General features: G+C 44.7%; 1 protein-coding gene across 5 annotated transcripts in view; it reads left to right on the top strand.

Annotated features, from left to right (window-relative positions):
- Positions 1–13,026, top strand: part of PLCB4 (phospholipase C beta 4) — a 176,996-nt gene that overhangs the window by 107,282 nt on the left and 56,688 nt on the right. For all 5 annotated transcript variants that reach the window (XM_059468217.1, XM_059468215.1, XM_059468216.1 and 2 more), the window contains 5 exons: positions 5,936–6,015; positions 6,564–6,617; positions 11,436–11,517; positions 12,220–12,320; positions 12,940–12,997. In XM_059468217.1, the coding sequence (XP_059324200.1) occupies positions 5,936–6,015; positions 6,564–6,617; positions 11,436–11,517; positions 12,220–12,320; positions 12,940–12,997 (375 nt within the window). The remainder of the gene's footprint in view (positions 1–5,935; positions 6,016–6,563; positions 6,618–11,435; positions 11,518–12,219; positions 12,321–12,939; positions 12,998–13,026) is intronic.

Raw genomic sequence — 13,026 nt, 5'->3', positions numbered from 1 at the left:
GATGTGTGAGGCATGAGGGACAGCAGAAGGCAGATCAAGCCAAAAAATCAATGCAGAGCTCTCTAAGTTGCCTTCGCTGGGGAATTTGGCCTGTGCTGTGTTGACCTTTGGTATATGGTAAATACCACAGCTTGCTACTGCACTTCTGTGCTGAAATGGTATTTTCTGGGAGTTATCTGCACTAGAAGTGCTCCTGCTTCATTCTTCCTGTTGTGTTCAGGAGAGAACATCTTCCTTGTGGGACACAGTAAATGCCCTGCAGAAGAACCAGCCTTTGCATGGCATTGAGTAGCTGTGCAGCTGCTAACTGCAGCTTAAAATAGAGCTCACATTAATCCAGCTCAAAGCCCCTCCTGTGAAATGACAGAGGCAAGAGTCTGGAGGGGAAGGGGCAATGACTGAAGCTTGAGCTGCCCAGATATGTGTGAGGGTTGTCAATGTGTGCAAGAAACCTGTGCTTTCTGCTGTCCCCCACTGCTGTGAGGAACAGAGCCTTGGTCTGTACCTGGTTGGGGTAATTTAAATGAGGGAACTGAGTGGCAGATCCAAGCACTAAAGCTCAGAACCTCTCTGCCCAGAAAGGCTTCTGTAGGTGATAATTTGCAATGGGAAAAGAAGCATTGTTGCCCACTGAAGGCTGGGTTGGAATGGGACTGGCTAGCTGTGACAAAGGGAATTGGTGGAAGATCCTGTCGGTGCAAGGGGTGGCACACTGGGAAGCAGGTTCTGCAGGTCCCTGGCACAGGGTGGCACAGGGGGACAGTCCCTGGGGGTGCCCCAGCTGTGCCAGTGGGCTGGGGACTGCTGTGGGCACTGCTGGACCCTCCCTCCGGGCCCATCCCAGGCTGGCTCTTGTCACCTGTCCTCACCTGTGCCCCTGGTGCTCAGCAGGGCTGCCCAAGGCACTGCTGTGCCCCAAGTACAGCTACTCCAGCAACAAGAGAGTGTTTATTATCTCTGCACTTGTCTCCAAGCTCCAGCTCTGCTATTTACATTCTATCTACTTAAATTTTATTGGTGTTTTCAGCTGAGAAATTGGTTTTCATTTCCACTCTTAAAACAGCCACAGAATTGGGTGTACTGTGTCTCTGATTGCAAGCAGCTGTCATGGTCCACTCCTAAAACAGCTCCACTGTGGTAGTAGAGAGTGACTGTAAAAGGTGGAATTTAAAACCTGATGTTTGGAATCCTGATTTAATCAGGTTGTATAAATTATCCTGAGCTAAAATTAACACACACACATGCACACACATATATTAGAGATGAGAGCATATGTGTGTATTTTTCTTTTTTACTTCCCAGATGGACTTTGTGTGCCCCAGTAATTGGATAATCTGTTTCCCTCAGTCTAGGACAGTTGAAAAGGCCAGTGAGTATTTGGGGATGAATTTCCTTGGGGCAGAAGTGATCCAGTGCTGGGGTGAGCCTCAGCCCTTGGCACATGGGCTGCCATTAGTCCAGTAAAGCTCTTGTACTTCAGCCACCCAAAATCTGGACTTCTTGTTGTCTTTGCTCACCCACTCTGGCAATGCACTGAGTGGCAGCAGTGTGGGCACACTGGGCAGCTCCAGTACAGAGCCTGTGAGCCTCAGGTGAGCCCCAGCTTTGCTGCTGGAATAGCTGAAGGTCACAAGGTTCCCTTTATCTGTGTGCAGTGTTTCCACAGCCATGTCCTGCTACAGTCAGTGCTGCGGTGGGGCAGGGCAGGGGGAGCTTTGGCACTGTCACCTCTCAGTTCCTTGCTGTGGCTGCTGGGTGATTTTCCTGGAGCAGAGAGCAGTTGTGAGGTGTTTGCACTGAGGGAATGGGGACATCTGCTGGCTGAGGGCAATGCCAGGGACTCCTGCCAGCCCAGTGTCCTGGGCACAGGTGGGAACAATTCTCTGTGGCTTCCTGAGCCTTTGGGCTGTGGAGCCCTTGGCAGCCAGTCCCAGACCTGAACCCCAAAATCAGAGGGCAGTGCCTCCCTGGCTTTCCTGATGCCTGCAGTAGGTGGAGTGCAACCCTGCAAAGGGGAAGGCAAAATCTGGAGAGGTCTGGCAGTACCCATGGGTCAACAAGCCATGCATGGCCTTGTCTGCAATGTCATGAGCTGCAGGCTATGGTGCTTCTTAACCTTTCATAATTCTGTCCTTTTTAACCCTGCCCAAGTGAAAGGTTGATGGCTAAAATAGAGCTGAAAGGCCAAACTTATTTGTGCCCCCCTGCCAGTTGTGCCCGTGTTCCATCAGTGAACCTCACTAACACAGGGTCACTAAGAGCCTCAGAAGCATTTCAGGCTGACAGCAAAAGCTAAGGGAGTGCTTCTGTGATTGATTTTTCTTGCCCCTTCTTCTTCGGGAGATGTTTGACAGTGTTTGATCTTGTCAGAGAAAAACAACCCAGTGTTTGTTCCAGCCTGCAGCGTAGATTTTGGCCTCTTGTGTCAGCCTAAGGGGGTCTGAGCTTGGGATGTTCTGCTGTTTGGTTTTGTTTCTTTTCATGGCTTTTTCTTTTCATTTTCCAGGATTAGATATCAGGGTCCAGATCCCTCTATGAATCTGGAATAATATTTGTGTATATCTCGACAGATTAAGGATACTGAACCATATTTTGAAAATTGGAAAATATTCAGCACTAGCGTCAGTAAGAATCCAATGTACCCTGATTTCTATCAAAGACATATTTTTTTCTAAGAACAAGGTGCTTCCTATTGGTACCTAAATGGCACCGATAATTGCTTCCTAAATGGTACCTCATTTCAGAATTCCACTTTTTACAGAATTTTCATCCTTTGCACAGGCAGTGACTTGAAAATGCTGAGGATGAAAGAAGAGAACTGAGGATCTGTATGCCTGTTCCTTATGTAGATGTACAGGTCTTTCAACTTCATCTGTAAATTAAGGGGTGCTGTCTCAGAATACAAGCAAGGTTGCTGCTGTATTTGTCTGTGTGTTAGCTGGATAAACCTGAGCCCCTCTTTCATGCCTCCTGCAAGGTCATCAGACAGTGTGCATTAAACCTGGGAATGGTTTGTTTTCAGGAAAGCAATATAGTGCCAGCTGGATATTGAATTTTGTGAGTATCTGTGCACTGATCACAGTACCCTAGGAGCAAGTGTGAAGGCAGTATTAATTGAGACTGTTCTGCCTCAGAGGGACAAAACTCTGCCAGTGCTGGATGTGCCGTTGAGTTTGGTTTTCCTTTGTGTTCCTGTTACCGAGGGGCAGCTGGTGGCCGTGGGCAGGGAGGCTGTGACTCTGCAGGAGCTGCTGTGCCCAGAGCCAGGGGCAGGCAGCCCGAGCTGCTGTCAGCTGCAGCAGATGGGCAGGAGGGGCTCTGGAGCTGCTGCTGCTGCCCAGGGCCCCTCACACACCGTGGAGATGCTCGGGGCTCCCTCCCTTCCTGCTGCCCCAGCAGTGTGATGCTTTTGTGCCTCAGCAGGGTTGGGCTGGAGCTTTGTGCCGTTTTGCTCCAAGGGAGTGCAGTTCCTGCCTTGGCATCTCTGTCAGAGAAGGGCATTAACACTGAGAAAAGGTTAGGGAGACCTCTAAAGTGGGAGCCATCACGACAACTCCTACGAAAAATCACTTGGGAAGTGCTTAGTGTATTGATTTCTCTCTTCACTCGTGTTTTTTCTAGCAGTGTTCCTTCTTGGCAGCTCTTCTAGATGAGCAGAGGCGACTGCAGAGCTGAGTGCTGGCCAGCCTTGCTTTTAAATGTTAGTTTTTGTTGTATCTGGTGTAGTCTCAATCCATTGCCTTCAAATCAGAATGGGTCTGTGGTGTTAGCTCCAAATGAAACGCTGATATGGGCAGCACTGCACCAGGGGTGCTTTTCTGGCAGAAACAAATGGCAGAAAGCCTACAGCTTATTCCCAACGTGCATTTGGTGTAATGGAATTTTCGCAGGGGTTTTCTGTTGGCAGTGAGTATGCCACTGAGTGGTTGGGTCAGTGTTGGAGGGCTGAGGAGTTCTGAAGGGCTGCAGACCAATGCAGATCGCACAAGGACCAATGGTTGTGTAGCTGCAACAGTGTTAATGCAGCAGGAATGTTACATTTAGTTGGTTTAAACAACAACAAAAGCAAACACCCAAACAAACAAACAAAAAATCCCCCAAACCCAAAACAAACCAGGAAAACCCGAACCCAAACAAACCACAAACCCCAAACACAGGCAGTTGACAGTAGTTGAATTTCAGCAGTTCTAGGAAATTGAATTCTGTGTAAGATTTGTTCAGGCAATTACCCTGCAATTATCACAAGCCCCATTCCTTTATCATCTGAGGTGAGGGAACATTTGTGGGAAAACATCAGTGTTTCCTAAATCTGTCAGTGGTTTCTAGTTATATCAGTTCTAATATAAAGATAAAATAGTATTATCTTGCCCCATGAACCTTGCTTTCTTTATCTTCCTAGGCAGTCCCTGCAGCCTATGACTACAGAGTCATCTACTCATGCAGCTGGGAAAAGGGAGATGGGAGGGCAGACTCTGACTGGGGGGTTGTTTCCCAAAAACACACCTAAGAAAACCCCAAATGCTACCTTTTCCCATAAGTGATAGTTCTGTTATTCAAATAATTCTCAGACACACACTTGATCTCTTTAAATGAATATTTAATGCAGTACTTATTTAAAAGGTAACTTAAAAAAGAACACTTAAGTATTAACATGCATCTTAATAAGTGACTACTTTTCCTAAAGGAAAACAGATTTAATATTTCATGGGTGCAGGGGTCTCCTGAAGTGTGTTGAATTGACGCTCCAGACCTTGTTTTAACCCAGGGATTTGCTGCCTGCAGTTTACAATACACCCTTTCCCAAAGAGGCTAGTGCTCATCCAGTATAAATCAGGATTTTTTTCATCTGTCTTGCAGATGTACAGCACTCATTCATGAAAAGAAAAATCCACTCATCTGCATCAATTTATGAGTGTCATGTCTGGACGCTGCCCAAGTCAGCTCAGGCTGCATGCACAGCATTTGGCCAGAGGCAAAAAGCTCCTTTGTTCCCAAGGTTAATGTTTAGCAGTGGATAAATCCCATCTCCATTCCACCAGTGTAAATTATCAGTTGAGTAATCCTAGTGTTACAATGGCATAATTGAGATGGAACTTGGCTTGTAGCACTGCCATTTTTGAATCTTGCCATGGCTTTTTCCTGCCAGGATTCTTGCTGAAATCAGTGGGGGTTCATGTCAGGGCCTAAGCCTTAAGCTGCAGCTCTGCAAGCTTGGGGTGCAGGCTACAGCAGGAAAATAGATCCCTGAAAGAGGAATTAGAGCAGTAAGGGCTGTAATGCTGCTGTTGGCTGCAAGTCATCCCAGGGATTATTTGCAATGCTGTGCATTTGGAGGATGAAAGCAAGCAGGGCTTGGATATGTAACAGGGTGTGAGAGCAGTTGTTGTGCCTCCTCTAGCTTATTGATATTTTATTTCACTCCTTTCCTAAGCTGGACCAGTGAAATATGTCCTCACACACTGCGTGATGGTGCTCAGCAAGGGCTGGTGTTGCCCCTGGCACCAAAGGGAGGCAAGTGTTCATACAGGGTATAAATGGAGGCCTCAGCACAAATAAATATCAGCTCAGCAAGGGCTGGTATTGCTGCTACCACTAAAAGGAGGCCAGTACAGGTTCATACAGGGCATAAATAGAGGCCCCAATAAATCAGTGAGTGATCACTTGCCTTGGCTGGCACTACACTGATTTACTGGCACTGCTGGTCCCACATGTAGCATTTGGAGGAATGGAAAGCACATCCCTGTGCCTAGTGGGGGATGAGCAGTGATGGGTAAAATGGATAAAATAGGCTGGGCTTTTCCATGGTATGGGCTGTGACCTGGCACAGGTTATTGACATTACCCATGGCTTCAAGGAGAGGAGCCTTCCCCCAAGCCAAGCTTTCCTACTTCTCCCCTCTTCAGTTTCCCTGATTTGGTGTTTTGGTGTTTTTCAGCAATGGGTAGAAGGGCTTGGATCCATCATACATAACTTCAGAGCTAACAATGTCAGTCCAATGACGTGTCTCAAGAAACAGTAAGTTGCTTTCTTTCCTCTCCCTTCTCCTTTATTTTTCTGTCCTTGTGTTTTCCTTGTTGGAATTGGAAAAAAAAATTACTTTTTGTAGTTTGACATTTACAAAACAGTGTCAGAAAGAAAATGGTATTAAATGAGTTAGGAGTTTTGTCTTTTATTGAGACTAAAGATGTCTCAAGGCTATATCTGGCACCTGCCCAGGAGAAATTACAGGAGAGTTTATAACTGTCCATTTGATTTATGGTAGGGTATGTTTTAATTATTGGCTGGCTTGTTTTCTTTTTGATGCATATGCAAGCAAAGCCCCATGAGACTTTCTCATCTTCACACTGGTGTTAATTGCTGTAGTGATTTTTTTGGGCTGCTTTTTGCCTTTGCAGTTAAAGAACTGCCCTGCCTCAAGCATTAAAAGGTTACAGAAAAATGTTTTTATTGCAGAACAATTATTTGTTTGTACTATTTAGCAGACATGGCAACAAGTTAAACGTAACATCTAGACCCCAATTTTAATAAACAGTGTTTTAAAAATATTTTATTCCTAATTTCAGCTGGATGAAGCTGGCCTTTCTAACAAACACAAATGGGAAAATTCCAGTTCGGAGGTAAGCACACTGGGGAGCTCTAGGGTTTTTCACTTCCAAGTTCTATAATTTTAATAAAATTCTGTGGCTTAATACTGGAACATTATATTAATGTTATTACTAATATATATGCAATAGTAAGTACAGAACTAGATATTCTTATCTGCCCTCCTTGGTAAGCTAGGCAAGTAATTCTTAGCAGCCTAGTAATTTATATTTTTTTGCAGTCCATTGTAATGAAAGGTATTCTAATAGTTTTCAAAGTCACTTAGAGCTAAGAGCATCAGATTTCTCCTGACATTCCTCAAACCCTGGGATGGGTTTTTCAGTTGTAAAATTTGATAAAGTACTTTAAAAAAAGAGCCATAAAAGCTTGCAGGCCAGTTAAGTGGAGGACAAAAAGATACTTTTAAACTGCAGTTCCTTGTAAAAGAGACATACATGCATCTGCCAAAAATGCTCCTGCTTTTACAGGAACCCCCAGGATAATGTTTGGGTTTGTGCACATGGTAAATGAGCTGTTGGGTGATAGTTTTGGGAACAGCAAGGCCAGAACAGCATCTTTCCTGCTGCTCAGCTGTTAGCTGTTTCAGTTCTCTCTGGTGGGCAGTAGTGCTCCCCTCCTGCCCTAGGACTCATCCTTGCCCATGCACTGAGCTGCTGGTCTCTTCACAAAGGACATGCCAAGCAGAGTTTTGGGGCATGCTGGGTTTTCATGGAGAGGAACTCACCAAAGGGAGCAAGAGGGAGGACTTTGGAAGATAGGCCCCACACAACATTTTTTTTTCCCCAAGAGAGAAAAAGAGGATTTTGCATCTGTAGAGTCTGCAGAAAGACAGAGGGCCTGCCATGCTGCTTGGCAGGCTTCTTTAGCTTCGTGGCTCAGTGACACCTTGCCAGTGTCCCAGCTGCCTCGGTGTGTTCAGCTCCCAGCTCTCAGGGCCAGCTCCCTGCTTGCTCCTCAACCTCAGCTGCCACGGGGCACCTCCTGTGCAGGAGTCCCATGGGGAATATCATCAGCTGGAGGGGAGCCGGGAGGGAGCATTTCCAGGGCTTTGCAGCTTTATGCCTGTGCTTGAACACAGATCCTATTCCACAGCATGAATTTATAGTGTGCTAGCTTGTCTGAAACTGTTTCTGCCTTTAAATATTTTACATCACATTTAGTGAGGCATAAATTGTCTCTGTTGGGCTCCAGCATCCTGATTTGTGTATGCAGGCTGTCTGTTGCTTGAAAATCCAGTTCACTGGGTCCAGTGTATTAAATCTTTACATTTGAATTTGCAGTATTTACAGGTTAACACAGATCAGTCCCTAGCAGTTAATTTATTGCGAAAGAAGGTTGCTTATAAATTTGTAAGGGATCTGCTGTTCATGGAGCTGAATCTCCTTTGCATCTGGGTGCTCCAAGGAATGGGCTGTCTTGGTCTGGGTGAAATGTGGCACATTTTTGAGTCTCACACCTGTATTTCATTTTTACACAGAGGTGCACTAAAACACAAAGAGAAAAACCCCTCACCTGCAGAACCCGAGCTCCTTGCATTTCCTCCCAAGTTTGAAACAAATTTTGCATCTCTCACATTTCCCAGAGGGATTGAGGAGCCTTGAGGAGGTGACACTCCTCAGGCTGTTGGTGGTAATGCCATAAATATTCCTGACTCCTTGGCTGTGCAGCTGGGAGTTCCAAAGGCACAAAGATTTTCTCAAGGCACTTTTGGGTTTTAATGTATTCTGGGTGTAGGTCTGCTGCTGTTGATGTGCTGTGTTTGGGAGAGAAGGAACCCTGGCAGTGAGCAGTGTGAAAACCTTGGGAGAGCAGCAGCTTTGCCTTTTGGGCTTTGGTACATTTTAGCAGTCTGAGCCTAGAATTCCATTTACAGCTCTTGCAAAGGCATGGCATTTGTAAGATGTTTTGTATGTTCCGATTTTAACACTGCTGTAACAGATGAGCAAACAGGTCAGCGTTTGTAAGGAAAAAAATCTACTTGCTTCAACTTTCTGCTGGCAGAAAATATATTTTCTGTGTGAGTGAGTTGCACCTGCTCATCTAGAGCCTGGTTAGAAATTAGCTTTGCTCAGACTGTGCTTCTCCCTTTGTATCACTACATTGAGAAGGGTTCAAGCAAGTTTAGGTTCTAACTATGAAAATACATAGTAATAAAAGAAAGAGCTAAACTATGACAAATTAACCTTAAATCTGTTTTTCAGTAGTTTGACTGAGTTAATTAGAAAGTAGAGGGTTTTTATGTGTGTTTCATATCAATTACTCCAGAGTGTCTGGAAGAAGTCTGTTGCAATGGTTCAGTGCTGGTTGGAAATCAGAGTCAGATACTTTCCTGTACAGTGCAGGCAGGTCAGGCCCAGCTGATCAGTTCAGGGCAGCCATGGTAGAAGATTGATTTCCACAGGTTGGGCTGGCTTGGTTTTTGAGGTGGTGGTTGGAAAGTGCTGAAGGTCAGAAGTAACAAGTCATTTAATCCATCAGCAAGCGCAGCAGAGTCAAATCCCTCAGTTCCAGAGGTGGGAAGGATTTTCAGTATTTATGAGGAAGTGCACTGGCATGTTAGCAGGAGCCCCAAAGCACTGCAGGTGGAACATGAGGAGTAAACACCTGTGGGTGTCCCGATGAATGTAAATCTGCTAGGATGGACTCTCTTCTGATAGAAGGAAAAGCAGTTTTATTTGCAATAGCCTTGGCAAAATGAACGTGTCACGCTGTATTTTTACAATCTTTTCTGATTCATGCAATCTTCTCTGCACTGCTGCTGTCATTACAAATTACTGCTGTGCTTCCTGTCAGCTTTTGAGAAATAAAAAAATACATTTGGCATCAAAAGTAAGTTCCCGGCAGCCATGGAATCTTGGCACACATCTGATTAATTACTTACACCAATATTACATGTTTTACAGGACATTTATTATTGGAGTCCAATTCATTATAAAAGACATAGAAATTTACAGGGCTGGAAATAAATTGTAGAGCTAACATTACTCTGTGGTTTAGAATTAGCAGGAAAAACAGTTGCCTGAGGATTTTTTTAAGAAACAAGTGCCTAAAGTTAAACTCAGTCTATATTTTAGTGAAAATATCTTGGTACTTATCAGCTTTGGAAAATTAAACAGCTAACTTAGATGCCTAAATAGGGACATAGAAATCAACTGTTGTAAGGACCCAGTAAGAAGAAAAACATGGCTAAGTTTTGTTAAAATATTTTTTTATCATTTAGATATTTTCACTTCCTGATCTTAATTTTATTAGTATGAAAATATTTACATAGGCAGTTTAAAGTGTTTTGGAGAATAAAACAACCATGAATTGCTATGGCAACAAATAGCAGCCACAATTTGTTTCACGTCTCTTGCCAAGTGAAATTATTTGTTATGCATGAGATTGACTAAAAGTCTCAGCAAATGTTTGTCTCACTTGGTGATAAAGAGCAACGCGTTCTTACCAGCAGCCCCTGAGTGTTTGCAGTGTTCAGCTTTTGTTAGGACACATCTCGGATGCCTTGGAGAACGAAGGGTTCTCTCTGCAGGTGAGGACACCACAGCCGAGGGTTGTGGGTCACACACAGCATTGCAGCTCGAACCCCAAACAGAAGGCAGGGCAGCTGTGAGGTTTGGATCCCCCTTCCGATCCAGGGATGATTCTGCCTCTTCTCAAATGGAATCAGAAATAGGCACTCTCCTGTTCACCACACCAAATAGCTGCATTTCTGTGGGACTGATCTCATTGCAAGTGAAACCACCTCCCTTTTGGGGAGGAGCAGGGTGCTCATCAGCTGGGTGGGAATGTTCCAGGGGCAGCTGGGAGGGTCTCTGTGCAGCATGGCTGGGACAGGGAATTTGGTTATTCTCCCTGGCTGGGAGCTCAGGGAGCCCTGCAGCAGGGATTGGGATTTGCCTGTGGCTGGGATCTGGTAGCAGCAGCTGCTTGGAAAGGGAGAAGGAGGGAAGCTGCCTTTGGGAGCAGCCCCCTCTGCCTTGCGTGGCACAGTTCAGTGGCTGGCATGGAAGGGAAGGCACCACAAATGCAGTTTAATGCAGGGCATGGAAGGGAAGGCACCACAAATGCAGTTTAATGCAGGGCATGGAAGGGAAGGCACCACAAATGCAGTTTAATGCAGGGCATGGAAGGGAAGGCAGCACAAACACAGTTCAGTGCCTGGCATGGAAGGGAAGGCACCACAAATGCAGTTTAATGCAGGGCATGGAAGGGAAGGCAGCACAAACACAGTTCAGTGCCTGGCGTGGAAGGGAAGGCACCACAAATGCAGTTTAACGCAGGGCATGGAAGGGAAGGCAGCACAAACACAGTTCAGTGCCTGGCGTGGAAGGGAAGGCACCACAAATGCAGTTTAATGCAGGGGATGGAAGGGAAGGCACCACAAATGCAGTTTAATGCAGGGCATGGAAGGGAAGGCAGCACAAACACAGTTCAGTGCCTGGCGTGGAAGGGAAGGCGCCCAGCCGGGAATGACCCAAGGAATCTCCTCCCTTGCAGAATCTGCTGCTGTGTGAGCAGTCACTTGTACCAGCACACAGCTGAAAAGAGCAAACAGAAGAGTGCTTTGCACGGCTCTGTGCCCCAGTGCCCTGGGTGAAAACCCCTCTTTTGTTCTGTTTGCAGTTCATTATTCTGTATTTCCCGTTGAATCGCAGGCAGAGCAGGGCTGCTCCCTGCAGCTCAGAGCATCCTCCCACTGCACTCCTGCTTGGAGCTGCTTCCATTCATCAGCCGGAGCCAGAGGAAAGTGCTGGCAGTGAGAGATGATTGTTTAAAAATGACTGACATTTCTCTGTTGTTTCTTTTTTTTCTCTCCACTGTTTCTTTTTTAGCATAACCAGAACGTTTGCATCAGGTAAAACAGAAAAAGTGATCTTCCAGGCACTGAAGGAATTGGGTCTTCCCAGCGGAAAGGTACTTTGTGGCTGTGAATAAGTGCTTTTGTGTACTAATAAGGGAATGACTCATTCACGTTTGTAGCTGTAATCGAAGCCATTTGCATCACAAAAAGCGTGCCTATTGCGTGACTTACTAATCGCTGGAGGTTGTTTACTAGAGCCAAAATGTAATTAAATCTGTATGACACAGAGGTCCTTAAACCTCCTAGAGGAGGCTTCCCTTCTTTGCTGTCACAAACCACCTTTTGTTCATTTATGCTAAGTATATGAGCACAAAAATATGCGTGTAATAGATTGTTCTGTTGAATTTCTGGACTCCTCGTGCCCTTTGCTCCCCTCCTCTGCAGAGCTGCTCTCCAGCTCTGTCCCACTTGCAGTGGGAGCCCCAGAGAGGGGATGGCTTGAACGTTGTGGGTTTGGGTTGGTTTTTGGTTTATTTTAAGCTTCAGAAGACAAATAGATTGTTTTCCAGCTCCGTGTTTATGTAGAATTACTGTTAGTAATTACTGAGGGTAGAATACAAGCACATCTAACAAATCTACAGTAAAGATGAACTCAGAATTACTTTTAGAGAGTACAAAAGAAACTGTGTAAATTTAAACTTGGGAAGGAGCTAAACCATTTCTCAGTTGCTTTTTTCTGATATAAGGTATTCTCTTGGGAAAAGAGCACATAAGCTCACTTGTCTGGGTAAATGTACCTTTGTATTTCATTGCAGAATGATGAAATTGAGCCTGCAGCTTTTACTTATGAGAAATTTTATGAGCTTACCCAAAAGATATGTCCCCGAACTGACATAGAGGACCTCTTTAAGAAGATGTAAGTTCAAATTTCATATAATCTTGCTTTAGAGACATTTTGTGTATTTTTAGTCCATAACTAATAGCGACAGAACACTGTAAAATTTATCTACCCTTGAGTCCTAGTAGCATCAGCAGTACTTTAGAACAAGCTCCAGTCTGTGTTTTACCCCTTCCTCCCTCCTCAAACTGTTAATGTAAAAGTTCACTCTGTATTTCAGAGCAACCTTTACATGAGTTAAAGGAAACACCTGGAACCCTTTTTTTTTTTTTTGCATTGGCTTTACTAACTACTGTAATTTTAACTTGCTCCTTTAGGTGATTAACACAGTATGTGAAAAATTAAATTAAGTAAGAAATTTGAAGTTTGAAAAATTTCTTCATTAAATTTATTCTCAGCTGGAGGACTTACATGTTGTTTTATGATGTGATGCTGTTCAGGGATAGGCAGATATGTTGTGGGAGGTACTGATAGACAGTTAGCATGTTTTCTGTGCCTGTTCACGTTGAGATTATACAACTACATTCAAGTAGAAAATAGCAGGTGGTTTTTAAGTGTCAGCAATGTCAACATGTAAATCATACCTACTGTAGCATCGTGTACAACAACTCACATTCTCTAATAAATTCCTTTTCAGCAATGGAGACAAAACTGATTATTTAACGGTAGACCAATTAGTGAGCTTTCTAAATGAAGTAAGCTTTTTCATACATTAACTCCCACC

The sequence above is a fragment of the Ammospiza nelsoni genome, chromosome 3 (genome assembly GCF_027579445.1).
Source record: "Ammospiza nelsoni isolate bAmmNel1 chromosome 3, bAmmNel1.pri, whole genome shotgun sequence".
Classification (NCBI taxonomy): domain Eukaryota; kingdom Metazoa; phylum Chordata; class Aves; order Passeriformes; family Passerellidae; genus Ammospiza; species Ammospiza nelsoni.
The sequence above is the reverse complement of the archived record's forward strand: the minus strand, read 5'-3'. Positions and strand labels throughout refer to the sequence as shown.